The 24,015-nt window shown below is 35.3% G+C and overlaps 1 protein-coding gene and 1 pseudogene across 1 annotated transcript; both read right to left on the reverse strand.

Annotated features, from left to right (window-relative positions):
- Window positions 1-1,039: 1,039 nt before the first annotated feature.
- Window positions 1,040-10,128, reverse strand: LOC139884755 (ABC transporter C family member 2-like; annotated as a pseudogene).
- Window positions 10,129-14,592: 4,464 nt separating this feature from the next.
- On the reverse strand, window positions 14,593-22,467 carry LOC139884757 (DNA damage-binding protein 1a-like). The gene is given in 21 exon segments (XM_071868742.1): window positions 14,593-14,900; window positions 14,903-15,173; window positions 15,257-15,541; window positions 15,661-15,870; window positions 15,872-16,011; window positions 16,092-16,365; window positions 16,651-16,926; window positions 17,553-17,663; window positions 17,811-18,026; window positions 18,136-18,336; window positions 18,470-18,578; window positions 18,703-18,809; window positions 19,013-19,222; window positions 19,479-19,554; window positions 19,693-19,742; window positions 20,346-20,408; window positions 20,521-20,572; window positions 21,076-21,167; window positions 21,272-21,331; window positions 21,675-21,723; window positions 22,364-22,467. Coding segments are annotated over 21 exon segments (3,264 nt in total).
- Window positions 22,468-24,015: the final 1,548 nt, after the last annotated feature.

Genomic DNA, 24,015 nt, shown 5'->3' on the forward strand with positions numbered 1-24,015 from the left:
GACCGAACACACTTCAGACCTGACCGGAATTGTTTTTGGTGATATGTGAAACTAATGATGTTAATGGCTGATCTATGCTGGTTGCTGGAAATCGAAGATCTCATTGAAACTGACATTTGTTGCTGCAATAAATTGCAATTTTGATGTAGTTCATTTCCCTGCTTATTTCTTAGTGACTGACTTTTGTAAAACAGTTGAATGGTTAACAGTGAACTTGATCGGGATTGACTTTTGAGAATTCTTTGTAGATTTGAATTTACGGTGGTTTGGAATCGGAAGGATCATATTTTGTCAGAGTGCTTGTTGTCTCTACAATTTCGTTTTTGGAAATCGTTGTTTGTTTGGTGTCGAGTTAAGTTCTTTATCTTATAAATTATCGATAAGGATGATTTTCTGGCCTGGTTCAGCATCTGTGAGATAATTACTTTCACTGCCCAAATCGATTGCCCAATCCAGTAATGTCCTTGCCCATCGTATCTGATGTTATCCATTCTTGTCGGCGTATTGACAATAAAATCCATAATCTGACCTGTTTTTATCACATTTTCCACATCTCCTGCAAACAGGGCAATACCTTGCCCAGGAAGTCAAAGCTCTCCTGCAGTATTATTTTAATGAATGGTGTACATACATAGATTCATATTGTCTCATTATAGTTAACTTAGCGATAAGACATATCGTGTAGTTGCGGAAAACACGTGAAAGAAAATACACAATCGAAATAAACACAATCGAGAATAAACATTCTAAAATTAACCGAGCCAAATCGGCTTTTTTAAAGTTCAAATTATGAGAGGATAAATGTTTCATACCTGCACATCAAGATAGAAATAGAAAATGAACAAAGATTATATCATGATTGAGACAATTATTAACAAATCTGGCCGCTTGGAGCCTTAATTTCTAGGACGTAAAAATGAAAGCTAACCTTACAAAAACATCTTTTGATCGTCACTATCTTATCTTATGCTTCATACAGATTCCCAGTAGACTGAAATAGTAATGATGGTTGCTCAAAAGAAAAAAAGTAATGATGCATCTAGATCTGGACATGATCCCAGTCAATTGATCTTTCTTCTAAAACAAATTCTCCCGACTCATTAAGTCTGTTCCGAGCCAGCCTGCTCATCACGGCCAGACCTGAATAAACAATGGAAAAGGAAAAAGTAGATTAGACATTAAAATAAGGTGAAACCAAAACATTCATAAACATTGATGCTTCCAGGACTGAACAAAATCACATGAGCCGAACGAAACTGTCATGATCAAATCGAACCGAGTTGGTCAGGTTGAACGGTCTATTTTGATTTTGAAGGGTCAGAAATGGAACTGAATTGCCTTCAAATAAATATATATTCTACAAACCGATTGAAATGGATCAAATTGAATCAAACCGGTTCAATCAGCCATTGATATGCATGATGAGGAGTATTTGCGAATAAAGTGACAAGAAGAGCCATTCATTTTACCTTCAACCATTCTGTATAGAGCAGACCACCATCCATCTCTGGACATCGGATGTTGATCTAACGACTCTTCAATTTCCTTGTTATGTTTTCCTTCCAATACGCTCTGCAAAGTTTTGACAGCATCCTTTGTTTTCTTGAGGATACTGTCTTCATCTTCAATTTCCAACTGGGTAAGGTCGTTGTGCGAAGACGTAAGGCTCACAGCAAGGGCGAATTGCGCGGCCGCAGCCCAACGTGAAGAAGCCAACCATCTCCTGTGTCCATCCAACTGTCTGTTCTCTTCTTTTCTGTCCAACTTATTCTCTTTTTCACCACCAAATACTAAACCACGCAAATACTGAGCATTAGCACTCCCTGTGCTCTGAACCGTCTTAGAAAATGAGCTTTCCGTATTGGACAGTAGTCGTTCAGGGGTATCATATTCAAGAACCTACAAAACGTATTACAAATATTTAAGGGTGATGAAGATAAAAATCAGAGGGATCTTTGGTACTTTGAAGCATCAGGGTGCATAACCTATTATGATAACCATCCAAGATGTTTTTGAAATTTATCCTTCAATAGTCAATATTATAACTTTTTACACAAGAAAGACAATTTATTTTAGCCATAGAAGGTTTGAAATTGAAAGCATACCTTGCCAGAATCAAGAAGAATGATTCGGTCACAATCAATGATGGTATTGAGCCGATGAGCAATGATAAGCATTGTACATGACTTGAATTCTTCTCTAATGGTTTTTTGAATTAGAGCATCTGTTCTTACATCAACAGCTGCTGTAGCTTCATCAAGGACAAGAATCTTTGATCTTCTCAACAGTGCTCGGGAAAGACTTAACAATTGCCTCTGTCCGACACTGAAATTTTCCCCAGCCTCCGAAACCTTGGGAAACACACAAAGGATTTGTCATTTACAGTCCAATAATAAGCCTTAGGAGAAATCAATTCTCTATTTTTTTTTTCTAAAACAAATATTTGAGTACACAGTACCTCAGCATCAAGGCCTAAAGCATTCCTCCTGATGACATCCTTCAAATGAGCCCTTTCCAAAGCCTCCCAAAGATCAGCGTCATTATGCTCATTAAAAGGATCGAGATTGAACCTCACAGATCCTGAAAAAAGAACTGGCGACTGTGGAATAATACCCAAGACTTTACGTAAATCCATCAGTCCAAACTTTCCAATATCACAATTGTCAATTAAGATCCTTCCTCTTTCCAATTCTACAATTCGGAACAGAGCATTGAGCATGCTCGATTTTCCAGCACCGGTCCTTCCAACAATTCCAACCTTATCACTTGGCGAGATTGTGAAAGAGATTCCATGAAGAACGGGAGGAAGTTCAGGCCTATAACGAAGAACAACATCCTCAAACTTGATAGATCCTGCTGATGGCCAGCCAGGAGGGGGACGATTGTCGTCGATTACTAGTGGGGCCTCCGAAGGCAAATCGATATACGTTCCAACTCTCTCGACTGCATTCAAACTATTCTCAGCCAAACTTGCGAGTCTCAACACACCAGTCAACAAACTCGTAATGTTTAGAGAATAGCTAAGCAGTAAACCCATTGTAGATGCAAATGCCTTCTGATTCTCAGCTCTTCCATTTTGCATGACGGCAAACGTCGCCGTTAACCAAATCATGAGACCCCCCACCGTCTCAAGACGGATCGCGAGCCATCGGTTTCCACTCATGTTGACTAGAGTGTATCTGATATTGTTATCCATGGATTTCCCATTTATACTAGCCATCCGATCATAAGCTTTGTATGCACGAATTGTCGACAATCCATTCAAAGCTTCCCCAAATTGTGCATAGACTGGTGACCTCGTTATTGAATCCAGACGCTTCACTTCACGGGCTGTGCTCTATATCAACAAAAAAGAATAAATCATGTCAGATAATGAGAAAATTTACAAATTTTAGAAGAGCTGTTGGCATAAAAACAAAATACTATGTTCAATTACCTGGTAATAAAGATAGGCTGCATAAAACACAAGCAGCAGAGGCAATATGGCCCACAATGACATGGTGCTTACAATCCCAATAAGGATAAAGGTAGATAGAAGCTGTGACACTTGACCAAGAAACAAGTTGACAAATGGAGCAACATTCCGATCGATGTCACCAAGATCCTTTGCAAACCTATTAATGATTCTTCCAAGTGGGTTGGTGTGGAAGAATACCATTGGAGCTCTTAATATGGATTTAAGCATACCGTCATGCAACCTTTTGGCTGCATAAAGACTGGACAGAACTAACCAGTATGAATTTGTCAATGTTACCAACACCTGCAAACCAAAAAAGATGTGATAATGATGAGATTTAAAGAAAAAAAAAATAAAGTATAATAGTTTATATCAAGAAGATAGTTATGTTTCCTGGAAATAGTGAAAAAGCCAAAGAATGAATGAATAAATAAAAAATGCAAATTCTCATACCTGACCAAGAGAAAGAGAGCATAGACGAGATTGTAATAACCAGGGCCATGTGTCTTTGGCGAGCCTTGATCTGTCCAGGAACTCAACCATGTGCTACTTGAAACTCTTAAGACTTCCGTTGAGACATAACACGTAAAAAGTATCATCACCACCCACAGACCTCCTAATGCATTCTTGTACCTGGTTAGGACAAGCACTTATATTTGTTAAACTGAAAATTTTGACCAGAATAACAATATTTGATGCGGTTCTTAGTAAGTATAGTTACCTTGACAAAACTTTCACACTAACAACTCCTGTTTCCCTTTCTTTCCTGCTTAATAAGAACAGATTTTCCATCTTTTCGTTTATTTGTATCTTTTTCATTCTTAGACACGTCATTCGCAGCAGACCATTTGGAAAAGGTTTTGACGAAGTCTTTTGTTCTGCACTTTCAGCTTCTTCAGTTTCGTCTTCATATTCCTCCATTTTACCAGCATTTTCCATAAGCTTTTGGAAGAGCGTGCCATTATTAGAAAGTTCCTCAAATGTTCCTTCCTCTTTTACCATACCTTCATGAACAAGGATAACTCTATCCACTTGAGACAGAAAATGCAACTGGTTGGTAACAAGTACTCTTGTTTTCCCGCGCAATTCTCCCTTGATGCATTTGTCAAAAACCTGAAGACATTTTAAAACAACACATTACTGCCATGTCCAAGAAAAAATGTAAATGGTTTAAAATAACTTATTTTGGATAAATACCTGCCGAGCAACATGTGCATCCAATGCACTTAAGGGATCGTCAAAGATAAACACATCTGAATTTGAGTAAACAGCTCTAGCCATAGAGACTCTTTGTTTTTGTCCACCACTAATATTAACACCTCTTTCACCAATCTCCGTAAGATCACCACCCTAAAGAGATAAGAATAATCAACAATTAGTTACCTCACATTGACTTCTTCGTGGATAGATCGTTAAAAAAAATGTGGAAAAACTTACATGCAGTAATTCAAGGTCATGTCGCAGAGACGTCACATCTATTGCCTTTTTCATATCTATTTGATTCAAGGGGAGCACCAAACAATATGTTATCACGTACCTGACATGAAGAAAATATGAGAAACCCCTCAAGACCAGTTTAACCATGTTACATTATTATCTTTCTTGTCAGAACCAAAGGATTATAGGTAAAATAGTAGGAATAAGCAGAGTGTAATTCTTACAGTGGCATTGAAAATCCATGAGACTTGTGGAACGTAAGCGACTGTTCCTCTAACGACAACACTTGAATCTGAGCTTGCAGGAAGCTCGCCAAGCATAGCAGATATAAGTGATGTCTTCCCTTCTCCAGTACTACCAACTATTGCAACTAGGCTACCAACAGGTACATCCAAATTGATATTTGACAAAGTTGGTGTCTCGGCCTGAATTTGAGAATCATTTATTCTAGTTCAATCATATCATAATGTACAAACAAGTGCAGGCAACCAAAAGCAATGAGCTATTTATATTTTAATAATAATTATATAAAAAAAAAAAGATACCTTTGAATCCCAAGAAAAGTATCCATTTTTAATTGAGATGGCTGGTAGCTCAGGATCAGAGGGAGGGTTGGGTAAAAGAACTCTCTCTTCGGCTGACAGTAGCTCCTCCAATCGTTTCAAGGATACGTTTGCATTTACTGCCTAACAGAAGCATGAGAAGCCAGGGAAAATAAGAAAAACACGTTTAAGAGTTAAAGATAAAAGAACAGAAGAAGAAGAAGAACAAACCTGAGTAATTATATTAGGAAGCAAGAATAGAGGAAACCGAAGCACGGCGAAGAGAGAAAGAGATGTGAATGCTCTTGCAGGTGTCAGATCCCCACCAAGCAATGTGAACATGCCAAAAGATATAACGATCACCACTACAGGAATGCTGTTTAGTATGAAACCATTTAACTGCCAAAAAGAACAAAGAAAAGAAAATGATAAAGCCGCTACATTGCTAAGTATATAGTTTAAAAAAGAACTATTGTGCACCTAAACAGTTATAGTCAAGCTATTCTCGTATAAAGTAAAGACAATTGATAGCTCTTTAGTTGAAACAGAAAAATGTTGACATTCCACAAGACAATATCATCGATAGGCCATAAAATATGAAAATACACATGATGCTAGAGACATGATGCTAGAGACCATACCGCTCCAAGCAAAGATGCTTTCCTGAACCATAACAATTCATCATTCCGAACATTTTGGACTTTGGACTGGAAACTATTCTCCCATGCATAGCATCTGAATTTCAGGAATCATAATCAAAATGGTCATCAAATGCCCAAAACGTGCATACTATCTAAATAAGTTACAGGATTATTGTCAATGTCGATCATACTTCACAGTGTCCATAGCAGCCAGCACCTCATTCATCAGACCAATCCTCTTATCTGTACGTTGCAGTCCCTCCTTAGACAGCTTTTGCATTCTGCTTATAACCAAAGTCTGTTTCAACAGTAAATCAACAGCAAAGACAAAGATCAATAGGATATAAAAGGTTATTAAGATAAACCATAGAAACAAAAAGATGATTAACTTGGACTATCCCAAATATACACAGAAATGTATACTTTCATTTTATAGTGAAATAGATAGTAAATAAATAAATAAATTATTTCATTTAGATTAAAATTTCTTCAGATGATTTAGCTTACAGCAGCCAACAAAAATAAGAATTCATCAAAGACAGTCAACGAGAAGGGTATAAGAGCAAACTCAGGCACCTGAACGGGAAACAGAAGTGCAAGAATTAGTGCACCAAGAAGTGCCGCAACGCCCAACTGCTGATAAAGAAGAACCATGGCTATAACGATACGTAATGGAGCTGACCACAAAGTGTGAAGAGATTGGCATATTTGCTGTCAAAAGATATAAACAAAAGAAATTAGATACGGATCAACCTAATTACACATGCACTCAGCTAAATGAGCTGATACATATATTTTAACATACAGACTCATGAAAAAGTATCTGTTGAACCCATTTCTCTTTTCTTGCAGAAAATTTTACATCACAATGGATTATCATCGAGAAAATTAAATATCTGATAAGAAAGAAAAAAGGAAATCCATCAAGTTGTGCTTGCCTGTAGTGCTTCAGCATCAGTTGTCATCAAGTTTGTAATTTTTCCAGTTGCGAATTTCGTGCGACTCTCATGGGTAAGCTTCAAAGATTTGCGAAACACAGCCGCAATCTACAAAAGACAAACAAAAAGATACGCCATAACAATCAGCATTTTCAATGCATGACGTAAAAACTAACAGAAAGTCTCATTAACTATTCAAGTACCAAATGCAGGCACAAAATATTGTCAGGATCAAGAAAGGGAAAAAGAAATTACCAGAGTAGATCTCAACCGGAAGCCAACACGCATGACATTTTGGAAATACTGAGCTTCAAATAGAACCCCAACAACCTGGCCAAATATATGGGGCTAATTAAAATAATTTACAAACATAATACAACAATGTTCTGGTCATTCATCAAAAAAAAAAAACTAATGTTCTGGTCAATCGAACAATGTTTTCTAGTTTCATCTTTGAGAATAGTATAATAAAGATAAAGACTTGTGTTCATACCACTCCAACGAAAATTGAGAAGGCATAAATGTAGCCAATCCAACCTGGATCACCTTGTTGCATAGACTGTTTGGAAATAGATGCAAAAGATTAGGAGACTACCCAGAACTCATAGTAATTTCAAACCAGACTTCCATGATACACATCTCAATGATGAGGGCTGAGTATATTCAAGAGAAATGATGAGAAAACAGAATACCTTTAAGAGTGCATTCAGTAAAAGTGGCCCAACAAATTGAGAAGCGTCATTGCCAATCTACACATAGGTAAAAAAGGTAAAGAATAAATGTTGAGGGATTAGATAAACCCTTTTTTGCAATTTAAGTGTCCTGCTTATGTCAATGATAATCAAACTTGAGGTCAATTTGAGCACGGGTGCAAAAGCTTTTAAAACTTGTTATCATGCAAAGAGTGAAATTTTAATTCAATTGCAGTATTCGAACATAAGATTAAATTCATCTTCTAAAGTAAAGAAGTGCTTCAGTCTTATCATTCGTCTAGAATCAAGTTATTCACATAGGATCAAAGTATTATAGGGACTACATAAAATGCCAAGGCTCCCACATTCCCTTATTTCTACACACAGTGATAAGAAAATCAATTCAAATCAATAAATCTCATTTAAATTACTGATAATTGTAAAACGAGAGATAAACAAATGATAACTTCACATTATGACGGCCCAATTAAATTCAAGTGCAATGCCTAGGGGTAAGCTATTACCTTCCAGAAGCCTCCCCACCAAAACCTGTACAAGAAAAATAGAGGAAATATTCATTGAATATCGTTGTTTGGAAAATACAGTCCACAGAGATTTTAACAGTATAAATTAAAAGTTATTAAAACCAGCAGGGTAATGCCATGTGATGTCCCTGTTTTTAACCTCAAAAAGTACATAACAAAACGCATCTAAACCATCCTAGTAGTTAAACCCATAAAATCAAAAGGAAAGACTAGTGAAGCAAGATGAGAACAAATACAAATGAAAGTCTCACTACCTACCTTCCACCAAGACTGCTATTTAATGCCCGCAAAAGCCATGGTTTAGGCTTCCGTAATTCTCAGCCAGCATTTCTGGAAGCTGCATAACTCGGACAGAAACAACAAAATCAGACAACTCTGCTAATGTTAAAACTACTGTAAATCAATATAATGATATGAAAAAACACCTTTCATTCAGTGTTTCAGTGCGGTCCCATGTATCTAACTTCCATACATCCTTCTCTGTGATAGGTCGTTTGTAGCCTAGCTTCATGATGTTATTCATCCATGAGAAAGTGATTTCTAGAAACAGAACAAAAAAAAAGTTAGTTAATCATTCACAAACGCCTTCCACATTCTTCAAAGCCAATTAGATGCATTTGAGTTCAATTAATTCTATATTACTAATGCTTGCAACTCTAGTTAAGAGTTTGTAAGAGCTATATAACTCCAGTAAGGTAGACTCTTTAATATACTTACTGGAAATCAGGTTGGCGTGCCTCTCAGGACATACTTGCTCTCCTCCAGGAAGTTCTTCGTAATCAGCATCGTCAACGGAATCACTTTGCACCACGGTGTAACCAGGATAAGGATCCAGGTTAGGCACATACACAAATAATAGAATGCCAAACAAAGCCTGAACCAAAACACAATACTTGATGTGATTAAATGCCAACCAATTTATAATAAGTTCATGCTTATTATTTCGAATTCGGCAATTCAACAATGCTTGAACAGATAGAACAACAGCAACTTTTGTTAAAACTTTATAGAATTTACCCAAGCCAATGCATAAACATAGAACAGAGAAATAGACTTAAAAAAAAAAAAAAACTGTTTTGGTGGTGACAGAAGAACATGATAACAAACCTGAGCGAAAACCTCACTGAAGTACAGAAACAACACAGATCTGCAGAAATAAAGAAAACCATCAGATGTTTTACCTTTATAGTTCAACAAACATGCTGTTATTTAATGGCTAAGACTAACATTACACTAAATCAGAATGAATCCATAAAATCTCCAGCTTGAATGAACTAAAATATAAACATACCTGTGTAAAGCTCTTTCAGAGATAATGTGAGATTCAGCATCACGATATCTGCGACTAAGATGTAAATTATTCCAAATCGGACAAACCATCGGAATTCGCGGATATAGACTTTACTTTCCAGGAAAATCAAGACCAACATTGAGCACCAAGCTAGAGCTTCAATAGTTAGGGAAACCATCTGCCATCAGAAATGGCAGTCAGATACTTGGAAAGGGGGGGAAAACTAAGTAATTAAAAATGGCAGAAAACTACCTCATATGGAGCAAGACTAGTCTGTTGATCCGGATTCAATGAAGAAATACCCATGATCAATCTGAACAATGGCTCAGCCGTGCAATAAGCAGCCAACAAGCCCAGCACAAAGTTGTACAATTTCGACTTCAAAACGAATCGTTGGATCTTATAATTCTTTTTCGTTAGCCACATTCGGTAGAAGCATAGTCCCATTAGAACCAAATGAGAAATGACAATAACCAGAGAGTCGGTTGCACAAGGAGTATAGGCACCAAATGCATTCTCAATTGCTCTTGCCCACACTCCATTGTCCTTTGGCCGGCAATACCAAGCTAATGGTGAGAAAGCCATTTTATACTTTTATATATTCTCTGCTACTAATCTTCACTTAAATGGTATACATCACAGCTGCACCGATTTGCTTATGCCTGCATCAAAGAGAATCAATTCAATCTAAATGGAGGACAAGATTGAACAGAGCAAAAAGGACAAGTCGTTTTCTAGTTCATTTGACAAAAATTTAGAACACACGATTAAATCACCTATCTTTTGAATTGTATCCTTCTGCATGTAGCTACTCTCTCAGAAAGAACAGTTTAATCAATTAATGAACGTGACAGAACTAACAGAAGCTGAAAACACATTCTCCTATAAATTGCAAATTTAATCCACGGAACAAAATTGAGGAAAACAAAAGAGTATGAAAAAACTCAATCTTTCTTCCCCAAAAGAAGAGTTTGCAGTAAATCTCGACATAAGAAACATGTTCACTTACCCTAAAGCAATTTGTTTCCTAGTGACCAAAACAGAGATATATCCAATGAACATGGAAGTCAAAATGACAATTCTTCTTTGCTTTTTACGACAAAAAAAACACTAAAAAGACATTTACATACGTCGTTGCGTTGCCTCAAGAGAAAAGGTCCATTAAAAGCTTCTCATATCCATTAGAAGAAAACGAATTAAAACATAAAATTCACCCAAAACACTATTTTAACAGAACACAAGTCCAATGAAAACAAGTACCAATAAACATTTTGAGAAAAACAATCACCTTTTTTTTTTCACTGGCGCAATGACTGCTAAAAGAGAGAGGGGTTAGATTCTGATTTAGTTGGACATATATTAATAGGGAGAATTTATTATTATTAAATTAATTAAATATAGAGAAATCTTTATGGGGGAGGGAAGAGAAGAGAGGAGTAGCTACGTTGGTAATTGGTTGGCTGTTGTTATTTGAAAAGAAAAAGAAAAAAATTCGTCACAGGTGACGATGAAATCAAGAAAGAGAGTGTTTATTTCTGGAGAAAAGTCAACAGCAAAATTAAAATTAAAATAAACCCCAAAATTGGGAATCGATGGAAATCACTTTTCAAAGTGTTTCGGAAAACGGGAGTGTACATTTTAAAGTACATAGTAACATACTCATATGACTCCCCGTTACTATTCATTAATACGTGTTTTTTTTATTTTTTATATATTCATAAAAAAAATATTTACCCAATATTAATAAATAAATATTTTTATTTTTAATATATTTAGAAAAATTAAAACATATATATTAACAGCTAAATAAATATTTCCTTCTTAACCTATTTAGAAAAATTAAAAAACATATATTAACAGTCGGAAGGAGCAGCGGTTCACATTTTAATGTTACATTAGTTACATTTAATTTTTTTTTCTATTTCTATTTTCTTATTAGAAAGAAAATTTGTATTATTATAATATTTAAAATAGTTAGTGAATTTTAAAAAAAATTAATATTGATAATCATTATATTTATTAATACTATTAAAATTCCAAAATATGTCAAATAAAAATGAATTAACTACCAAAACACACACTCTTTTATGTTCGTTATGCATTAAGAGCATGTTTTGTCATAATGTACACCTTTTTTTATATATCTTGTGGATAACATAGTTGTACATTACAACTTATACAATAATATACAATCATATTATAGACACGATGTATATAAAAATAGTGTACACCACACATGCTTCTTTATATCCTCAAAATACGTATTTTTTATCATTTTTTTAGATGTTGGAACAAGACGAAACTTGTTCGAGACACACAATGAATGCAAATACAATTCACCAATATATTATTTACATTCTAAATATATTATTATTTTGGTGATTAGTATTAATTAATACGAATGGGAATATAGTATTATATTCAAACAAACATCTTCTTCATTACCAAAAAACAAACAAACATCTTCTTCACAAATCACAAGACTATATTTGAACTGTAATATTTTTATTATGAATGAATATTAATTAATAATCTAATAGAGTATAGTATTTTTTTAAAAGAATTATTAATAAAGATTATTTAGTTGTGCATATTTGACAACGTTGAAGTGCCCATAAAGCCAACGTTGAAGTGCCCATCAAGCCAACGTTGAAGTGCCCATCAAGCCAACGTTGTTTAGACTGTTTGGTTAGATTGCTAGGAATTGGTATTATTCATGAATTGTGTAAGAGCTGATTTCTCAGTATTAAATTTCCCCGATATATATAGTTCCTATTTGTGTAAAGAGCTGATTTCTTATTAAATTTCTTTGACGTACAGGTCCAATTTATACGGAGGAGTGGAACAAATTTTCCTAGATAATTACACCCATCTCTCAAATTGCCCTCTTTTTTTTCTATAATAAATCACTTTATACCGAGCATTATAATTTTATACCATATTATTGTAACCAAAAACATCAACTATCATAAAATGGAGATAGTAATTATTATATGAATATAGAAAGTTCAATAACCATAATAATTTTTGAAATTTTTCATTATTTCTATTCATACACATATATCTTAAACTTAATTATTTTAAATTAATCAATAAGATAATCCAATTCTTCAATGTTAAATAATATTTTAAACAACATGTTAGTTTTAGTTGGTTTTATAAAAGTTTAAGGATTGAAAAAAATATAATGAATGGTGAACATATTTGGAGCAACATCGTTCATCTCCTCTAAAATCAGCTGCATTGGCAAAATTGACAAATGAATAACTCCTTTTCAGCAAAACATTCCTCCATCCTTCAATCCTTGAAATCCAAATGTGCCCTTGGATGGAGATGACCTTATAACAATATCAAGTGACTCGTCAAACAATTTTTTTTTTTAAGTCTTGTACAACAGTATTTCAAACAACGGATTGTAATCCTATATTCGAATGTCACGTAAGGATCGTATGTATTACTCTTCCGTCCCTAAATTAATTGTCGTTTTTATTATATAATTTTCATAGTAAAAATGGCATAATTAGAGACGGAAATAATACTAAAAAGCATCGCTTTAATTGTAGCAAAAACTAGCTTTTTCCCTTTCGTTGGCATTTTCTCTGAGAGTAATTGGCATTCGTTGATAAAGCAATCCCAACGGAAAAATTAAAAGATGAAAATCTAAAGTAAATTTGGCTAAACTATTGACATCTTATTAAAAACAGAAAAACATATTCCTTCCATCCTAATTGATAATATCATCTTTTTAATAAAATATATAAAAAATGACAATTTATTAAGTACGGAAATATATTTTATTTCTTCAATGATCAACTAGCAACTTATCCCTCGAATTGAATAATGCCAGGCAGGTTTCTGCTGCAAACACCCATTTCCTTCTAAATTCCACCCATACCCAAAGAAATGTTAAAAATTTATTTTGATGTGGGCCCTGCCACATGTTTTCTCCACCTTGATCAAACTCGTTCCACCTAACCTGCTAACCAAACCAGCTTCATTCAATTTTACATTAAGGTTCAATGTGATATATTCAAAAAGAAAAGTTCAATGAGAATATGTGTATTTAGTTTAGCCGTTCGATCGTCGTAGCAATAAATCCCGAGAGGGATTTCTTAAAAGTTAAAGAAACATTCTCCTAATCTAGATTAAGGCGACAAAGACTTTAGAACTAGAACTAAAAAGAAAATGCAAAATAAGCAATATAATGAACAATAAAATTTGAACTTTGCTACAAATGATAATTAATTAATGTGGTATTTTAAAATTAATACAACTTTTTAAGTAAAGTAAATTTTAAGCCTACACCTTAAAAAACATATTATACCTAATAAATACTCATTCCGTCTGCTAATACATATTTTTTAATTATCTAGATACATTCAAAAAATATATATACATTTATTAATATTATCTAAATATATTTATTTTTTAATATATGAAAAAAAATAAAAAAATATGTATTAACAGAAAATACTAACATTTAATAATTATATTGATAATAATTACTTTTTGTACTTTTTATTTTTTATTTATTTTTTGTCTCAAACTCTACCAAGCCAGGAATGTGATACTTTTGTCCAGTTCCTCAATCGCTCGATAGAATCCGACTGACTGACATCTTTCTAATGAATTCTTTCGGAAGTGTCTTAATTAATTACACTTTGGTGGTCCTTTCCCTTTCTCTCTTAGCTTCGTTATCATCTTATCTACCTTTAATAGTAGAACTTTTCCTGAGGCTGTGGATTGTTGTATTTTAATAAGGATGCTCTCCAACTGATTGGTTCCTTTGGATTTTGTTTGGAAAGAAATCACTTAAGAACATGCATAGTTCATAAGAAACAACTACAAGAAGCAAGCAATTTAATAAATAAATTATCATCAAAAACAAAATTAACTTGCATGTACGTAGAACAATGGTCCCGAACACAAACTACAATCGTACATGAAAAAAAATAAAACATCATAACACATGATATACCTAGTATTTATACAGAACAGGAATTCCAGCATCCAGAAACACTCATCACATGATATTCCTAATGAAGCAGTTCAGTGCAATCGTGTGAGTTCTTCGACTCTTTTGCACAAATCCTCGACTGAAACGTTCATCACCTTGGAAATCTCTTCCATCTTACTACGGCTGAGATCGAGGAAAGCCTCGATCAAATCTCCATCGAGAAAATTCTTGGCTTCCACCGTTTTCTTCTCGTTGTTGAAGGACCTCCATTGTTCATGGCTCAAACCTCCCACTCCCTTTATAACCTTTCTTAAGCTTGTTTGAAGCTTCTCCAAGAAAATGTATTGTTCGTGGGGAAGTGATGCGATAACTCCGATAACTCCGTTAACGGTTCCAAAATGACGGTTGGAATCTGACCCACCTCGGAATCCGGGAGTCGCATGACTAGAGAACCATGTCGGAACCGATTTATGAATTCTCCGACATGGTATTCGCCAACAACTTCAAGACGGCCTCGTTCTTCGTCGGTGGCACCTTCACTATTCTTACGCACCGTGAAAAGATTATAGAAGTTTTCAGCACCGATGTAAATGTCGTCGTCGAGAATCTCAACGGCTGACATCCAGTTTGCATTGTAGTCACGAGCTCGTTCCTCAATAGCACCTTCCTCGTGCTGAAAAAAAATAAGAAAATTTATTCAGTTATGGAAGATCAATAAAAAATGTGCTCTCATCATATATATGTCAAATCGCATACCTTGTAGATTAGCAGGGAAATTGATTTCATAAGATCACCGACAACGATGAAGTCTCCACGAGTCTGCACATAGAGAGCAAGTATGTGACCATGATGTCCACACTCAGACTGCAATTCTCGAGTACCATCATCACGGAGCATCCACTTGTACAGCTGGATTTTCTGATTTATACCAGCCAGTAGTTTTCCATTGAATGCATTCAAGGAATAAACAGCCCCTTTGGTTTCCTTCTCAGCAATAAGCTGTAACTTACCATCTTCAACAACGAAAATCAATATCCGACCCTTCAATTGCCAAAGCAAAAAAAAAAAAAAAAATTAGAACGCTGAAGAATACAGTAGTCATCAATCTTCTAGCTCACAATAAAATATAGAATTACAAACAATAAAGATTTTGTTTCTACCTTGGTTGGCTCACTCTCTTCTGGAATAACATATGCTGTCCCGAGACAGTAGTAAACATTGCTGTCATCGGAGAAGGAGCAGCTAAGAATGGAGCAACCGTATTCATATGTGTCCAAAGGATAAGTCGATACGATGTCGAAGGTCTGGTCATCCAACAATCTGACAAAGTGCATTTCAGTTTCTTCAGCACTGGCCTGGCTTTTCACCACTACAGATGGCAAAAGTACGAGACTGTTCCTGATGACAGATGCGCCGTGGATGTTCACCAAGAGGGATTGTCCGAATATGAAGCTTCTGGATATCATCGATGGTGCCAATAGTTAGTTCACCCTCCTTGGCAATTGCAAGACCTGTTTACAGGAACAAATCGATTCATTCAAACAGGTTCGTTCTAAAAGATATAATTCAAAGAACAATTTTGGCGCTCACCTGTCTGGAAAAGCAGCAGAATTGAAGGGGCACATATAACTGACTTCCTTTAAGTTAACATTGCTGTACAGTAGTTTCTTGTTGCTGCTATAAATAACAGTTGGCCTGTCTGATGCAGCAAACACATGTGTTGCATTCTTGGATGAGAAAGTTCGCAGTGTTATTGGCTGGGTACCGAGAGAAACTTTTTTCCTGTCGGTTAGTGTACCATTCTCCATGTTCAATTGGAAGTTCAAAAGATGACCATCTCCAAGGGCACACAATAAGTAAGATATCTGAAAAGATGACAAGGAAAAGGGCTAGTCAATACAATAAGCAATAACTTCAACAGCGAACGTCGTGTCAAACATTAATGTTTTACAAATTGGGAAACTTTCAACTGAAAACGAGAACAGAAGTGATGGGCCAGATGGTGAGTGAATCATGAATGTGGTATCATTCATTCAGTTCTGTCACTCTGTGCCTCATTCTATAATGACCACATAAGAAATTTCTACAAAAGCCAAGAAAATACAAATATTCAAAGCAGTGAAGGAGAGTCCTACGAAAAGCATACATACCCCTTCGAAAGTACATAGAAGAACAGAGCGAGGAATAATCTCTCCTCCCAACTGCTCCTTAGTGACTAGATTCAGGTCCGGAAGGGAAAAAATCCTAACACTTATATCTGTCCACATTCCAACAACAGCTAGCTGGCTGCCGTTTGGATTTTCGCCAATTGGGTTGATATCAAGGCATGAGATGTCATATTCCAACTGGGCATGCTTTACTTGATGCAATTTCCCATCACCAATTTCTAAATAAACTAAATTGCCACCACTAGCTGCCAACAAAACCTGTCAAGCAAGAGCGCACTAAGTGAAACCAATGAATGATGCGACATATCAACATAAAAAACTCTATCAAATGCTAGTACAAGTATACAGGGCTCATCCCTGTTGAGCTGGCAGCTGGCATAATCTTTATTACCAAACAAAATAGACTTGCCTCGCTAGATTGAGATCTGTCCAATCATCTTGTTGTACATTTACATTTATTCAACAACCAACCTAGATTGAGAACTGGCTACTTGATCTGCTCTATTTAGACGGGTATTCAGGCATATTGCAAGATAATTAATGTGAGCTAATCAGTAAAAAGCCTTGTAACTTTTTCCGTCCTTAGAACTTTCTTATCATATCATATTATTCGTGATAGATTAACTTTAGATAGCCATTGCTCATGGGTACTAATTCATTGAACTTTCATTGGTACCTTTTGATCTTATTTGTCATTTGTCTCAGAAAGGAATATATTTTTCCTTTAGCTTCCTTAGCTTCCAATAAGTTAAGACAGTCCAAAAAGGCATGAAGTACAATGTGGATCCCATACAAAGAATTTAATTTCCAGAAACTAAAAACAGTACTCATTGCATGATTTTCATCATTAAAATGGGGGAAACAGGAGAAATTAGGAAGCAAACCTGAGTGGCATTGGCAGTAGCCACATTAATTGAATACTCTGAAGGAGCTTTCCATTCATCTCGTAGCTCTCTAGTTGTAGAACTCACTAGTCTAACTGAGCTCGAAGTGACCTGCCAGCAGCACCACATAGATAAATGATTTATGCCACGAAAATTTTCACAATCAGGTTTCATAGGACAACAAGGGCACCAATAGTAGAAGTTATGAACAATAAATCTAAATAATAATAGATAGAGAAGAATGATATGAAAATGTACTTGAACAAGCTGATTGCACATAGCATCATGGCAGAACAAAGTTTGCACTTCAGAGCTGAAACCCTCTATCTCAGTTTCTTCCAACTCGTCTTCTATATTCATAGCCAAAATTCGTGTTTCACTGATAAAACTAACGACTAGGAAGGTGTCAAAAGGATCATCAGTTGAAGATCTCAATGACCACATCCCTTTAATACCTTGAAGTTCCACAGATGCCTTCCAAAAATGACAAAAGTATGTCACCATTGAGATAGGGAATGACAAAAAAATTAACCAAGAAGATAAAAGGCGAAGAAACGAAAACAACTTTGAAACTGAATCATACTTGTTCATTGATTCCTATTCCATTTCGAACAATGCGAAGAGAACCATCCTTATAAGCTCCGGAGCAAGTAACAACCTGACCTTGGCCTTGCCTCTCCAGGTCAACAACGCAAAAGTCAACAATCGGCCCCAAATTGACATACCTTTCCAAAACCTCTACATATGAACCTTTGGCATCCGGTTGTAAGTTCAGCTTGACAAGCTGTATTTGTTACCAACATAGAACGCAATTTGTTACATGAGAATTATCACCCAAAAAAACAAAGAACACAGCAGGCCATTGAAAATTTCACAAGATCATAAATATTAACTATCAATAAGTAAGATTAACAAACCTGTGAATCTCCATAACTTGAACCTATAAAGACAACCGCATTATCGAGATACGATATACTTGAGGCAATAGAAGTTTCCCCTAAGGGCTCAATTTTAAGGCCAGTGACCCTGCAAGAGTAAGAAGGACAAAACCTTGAGAAAGATCCATATATTAATAAACATCCACATGTTAAGAAATTCCGTTCCTAAATTGCAAGTTGTAGCTAAAACTTTTTATGCCAAATGATCTTACTTCTCTTTTTCATGTGTTATTACAAGTAGATGAAGAAATCCAGCATGATCACCGAGTAAATATCTTGAACCATCTGCATCGACTTTCCCATACGCTCTTGTGATGGACTAGAAATACATATCGACCAAAAGAAGGAAAAGAATGTCAAGATACTTTCACAAGCAACATAGACTTTCTAGAATGTAAGATGAATTGATTTAACAAAACCAGCAGCAGCAGAAGCAACGTCTTTTTGTATGAATTACAGACGCAGCAACACAACAAAATGCAATTTTTATTTGAAGCAAAACTCTATAAAACTTTTACTTACAGGTCTGATTTGAATCACTTTAAATGAATTAGCACTGCAATAAACAATTGTCTCTTCCCCTATGATAAGAACACCACAAAGAGGCGGTGGAACAGGAATTAACAGTTCAGCCCCATTGTCAAGATTGTTTTGGGACCATGGTCCCTCCATAAAATCTTTGTCCTTCAAGGCAACCTCATATGTCTTGACATGGCGAGCATCTTTATTATCCTGAGATAATCAGAGAAGAAAAACATGGTCAGCTAAACTTATCAAAGTAACTTGTGAACTTTATTAGATACTCTGCTCATTAACCAGCAAATACTACATACAAGTAGCTAGCTGCTAATACAGAAAAGAGAGCAAACACAATGCAAAGAGCCAAAAGTTGCATCTCAGGGTTTTGGCATCTTTTCTTAAATGAATTCGCTGATATCGACACTCCACGAGCAAATGGAAGAATGTCGACCAAAAAAAAAAGTTGTACCTGGTAAAGAACAACAATGGTGGGTTTTGAGCAACCATACAGAAACTTGATATCCAAAACTTGAAGTTCCTCCAGCCTGGGAAGAGATTGTCATGAAACATGATTAGTCTATAAACTTCAAATTCTAGCAAAAACAACTATATAACATGGACAGGACTATTATTGCATTGTCAAACACTTTCTCTGGTAATGAGACACCAATCGTGGAACATACCTTATGTTGAACGCTTCTTTGAGTTGTCCTCTATTATCAAAAGGAATAACCTAAGAAACAACATAAATGATGTCAGTCTCATTTCTATATATATATATATATATATATTGTGTATATCTTCAGAAACTAACAATATCATGTTAGTTGCACAAGAAATGTAAATTACTATACAATGGCTTTTGTTCAAGTTTGGTCCAGTGAGAATTATTACGGAAATCAGAGTTGGACAAGTGAAATGCTGGCATAAGTTCAATATGAATCATTAACTTTTAATAAAACTCGAGCTCTTTTGGAAAACAGTTGTCGTATCACCTTCCACTTACTAACTTACAAAGTTTGCAACAGCCACTAAATAACCAGCAATCATTCATCATTCTTAACCCAGCGTCACCAGAAACTGCCATCAGGCATCAAATAACCACAAACAAGAAACTCAAGACTGCAACTGATCTCAAAGACCACCATCAAATCAATTAATAACAACCATCGACCTGTGAAGTCAACCATCACTACTATCACCACCATACATATCTACCAACTATAGACACTATGAAACTAGACATTTCCATGAAATTATTATCAAAATGCGCCTTAGTAACTAGACATTTACATTTTACATAAACAACAAGAGGTAAGTCGGCATTAGTACAAACCTTAAAAAGCCCATCATAGAGATGAAGCCCAATCAATCTACAATCAGGATCGATAATGCCAATCTGCACACAAGAAAACATCAAAATTACATAATTCAAACAAAGGAAGCTGAAACATATGTATGGAACCACACAAACATCTGACCAACAAATGAGAAATGACAAGCATAATTACCTGCCCATTATCAGTAGGGCGACCAATGCGATCCGAGACATCTCCCATTGCCCTAAGACGAAGTAGAAACTCATCAAGACAACAAAAATGTACTTGTTTCCACCAATTCTCAGGAAGTTCCACAACAATAAAAGCAGGAATTTAAGTTTTGAATTCTGATAAAACAAAGGAAGATTAAATCCCAACTCCAAATATATGATGCAAGTCGTGTAAATTAAGAAACATCGATATTTTCACCAACCTCAATAATCTGAAGGAAAATTTACATGATTTAAATTCATACCGTCTCCAACTTATATATCGATGAACTTGAAATAATTAATTCGACATGATCTACATGAATGAAGTAAGTAAACCTAACAGGCCATTTCACTAACAGTGGGCGTATAAAAGGTCAAGTGAAGATATGGAATATTCGTCAATATGAATGAATCTGCAACTACACATAATTTCTAAGCAGGGCCAATATTATAATTCAGTTACTGCAGATTACTGTTAACAAAGTAAATGAAAAGTAGAAGTGAAGAGCTCAAGTTGTCTCTTCCACATTTATACCTTGTAATTAGTTCAGATGTCTCACTGTCCCATTGCAGAACACAAAATTTGTATCTTTCAGTAGCAATAAAAAGTAAATCTTGTGGTTCGCCCTGTTATAATGAACATCAGAGCAACCAAAATGAATGGACGAATGAAATAGAAGACACATAAGAAAAGCCAATAAATAGAAGAAGCAAAATAAAACACAACTCACATGGGGGCGAAAAAGCTCAAGCGTTGCAATTCTCCCATATATTGGGACATCCAAGATAGGCTGCAAAGGAAAAATTCAATTTTTAAGTCATGCCATCTATACTTGAGAAACCAGCTGAGAAAGACGAAACAAAACAAAAAAGATTAAATAACAGCTCTCTGTGATAAATTTTTTTTTTTCTTTGTGAGTTCTCATAAATTTGAAAGCAATCACAGACACCTTCAATTTTCATTCTGAGGGAAATATATAATTTTATAGCTTTACTTTGATAAACCTAAGACATCATCACATCAAAGTCTGTTTTCTCAATGTATACTGAGAAATTAAGTATTATATGTTTTCACGAAGAAAAAAAGGGGGAAAAGATACACTGAAAGTGGCATTATATTAAAGGAGCTTGCACCTGAAGTCCCTGAGGAGTGAGCAAATGTATTTCAATGCGTGTACATTTCCTGAAAGAAAAAATACAGTTTAATGAAGATGACGATTTGTAATTAAGCTTCAGGACAGAGTTTGCTAACTGAACAAAGCAGACAAAAGTTAAATATGCCCTTGATTTTATTTTTATGCCAAATTTATAACAATGGACTGATGAAGCTCCACCAAAATATTAAGCAACCTGTTTAATATTTACTTACTGAACCCGATACAACAACAACAAGATAAACCCCAAATGGGGTCTCGAACATATATATATATAAATAAAAGGTTGCACCTAGAGTATCAGTATATCAACATCCAAAATATGCAAAAGTAAAAACCATTCAAAGCTACTTGGGGCACTCAAATCGGGATATGTAACATGACTTCCAACCCAAGAGCGTAATGTTGAGCCAAAACACAAGGAAGTTAAATCAAGTAACCAAAACAAACTAATTAACTAATAATCTAAGGAAAAATGAGGAAGTAGCCCGTAAACAGTGTTAATTTAACCATTTCCATCACATCGTTCGAGGTCACTGAGGTAAATTTCATGGTAGAATTACTATATACACGATTGAAAAATCAATCCCTAAAACATGCAAACAGCTCATTTAAATCTATTTCAAAAAATCCCAAAATTACTATGTAAGGAAAGAAGGCGATACATACGCAATGATAAGATTGAGCTCGTGAGGACTGGTGAAGTTGCCGACACAAGAGTGCGTCACGCTCGTCGGCTTGTGAGCCGTCACGACGTAGTTCCATACGCTCATCTTCTCTCTCTCTCTAGCTTCTTTTTCTCTCTCTAAGCTTCTCTCTCTGAGCTTCTGGTTCGTTTGGAAGCTATTCGGAGCCTTTTAACACGAACACACAGCGTCACTGTAAGTGTAGGGTAGAAAAAAGGGAAATTACATTTAGCACACTAAACGTGAAAGATAGTTTCAATTAGACCCATAAAATAGTAGTGTAGTCTATTTAGACCCTCCGTTATTTAATTCAACCTAGGGTGTTTTTCAATTAGACCCCGAAAATAGTAGTGTGATCTATTTAGGTCTTCCGTTATTTACTGACGAGATGGATCCCGATTCAGTTTAAATTTTCTTTTTACCCGGGTCAATTGAAAATTAAAGTATTGAGTTTAGTCGAGTAGTATTTTAATAAAAATAAAAATACGTAGGGCCTGTGTTCGTTTTATACCGTTTTTCGCTGACATGGTGCTTACATGGTGAAAAGAATATTGGAGACGTGTGATTAATATGCCATATGATCCTTCACATCATGAAATTGAACCAAAATAAATACGAACCGATTTTGAAAATTATCAATTGAACCAACCCCATTAGTTCAAAATAATCACATTGTCACTCACCTCCTAAACCTCTCACCTTCGTACGCCATATTCAGTTATGCGATGGCTAAACTCCAAAGAAAATTTGTTCATTCAAAAAGGGAATAAAAGAGATGTTTAGTGATAAAGATGTGACGGTTATCATCATTCATCTCTACGGATTATTTTCAATTCCATCTGCCTCACTCATATTCGATCTGTTAGAGTTTTTGAAAATTAAGGATTGCATTTTCACAGTTTCAGTCAGGGATCAAAAGGACATTAATAAAAATTAATTAATGAAATAAAGAGAAGACAAAAGTTTCGATACAATCTATGGCACATTATTTACTTTGGATTTGATTCTTCATTTCATAGCTCAATAATTCATATGATTATATTTTAAAAAAAAAATGTGGTTTAACTCAAGAATACGAGAACCAGATCGACGGGATCTTATTTATATGAAACACTAGAGGGATATATGGAGTAGTATAATAGATCAAGATTACATGGTTTTTTTTCCGAGAAAAAAAAAATCTTAAAGTGTCCTCGCCACCGCATGAATCCGAGAGAGTAGAGACCCACTAAAAAACAGAGCTAAAGTCAGACTCGATAAAATCAAACATTTCAACGCCATGTAAAATTTTTGAGCCATAATGTCAAACGAAAATTTGATTTTGACAAACGAACCTCGTTTAACAGAATAATGGAATAGTCTTTTGTTCGAATTCTAAGATTTTGAGCTTCATGTCAATCGATCAATCGAGAGCGGCTAAGAAGCGGACTGACGACAGAGAGTAGAGATCAAGGGTCATAATCTGCGACGATGAAGTATCGGTAGCGTGCTTTGGAAATTTTGTGTCAAGCTCTCCGACTTTCCTTTGTAATTTATCGGTGCCGGCGGTAGCAGTAATAGTCTGAAAGATCTACAGATGGAGATATCGATTTGGATTGTTTAAAATTTTTCGGTTCGATTCATATAAAAAATTTC

This window comes from Rutidosis leptorrhynchoides, unplaced genomic scaffold, assembly GCF_046630445.1.
Source record: "Rutidosis leptorrhynchoides isolate AG116_Rl617_1_P2 unplaced genomic scaffold, CSIRO_AGI_Rlap_v1 contig6, whole genome shotgun sequence".
Taxonomy (NCBI): domain Eukaryota; kingdom Viridiplantae; phylum Streptophyta; class Magnoliopsida; order Asterales; family Asteraceae; genus Rutidosis; species Rutidosis leptorrhynchoides.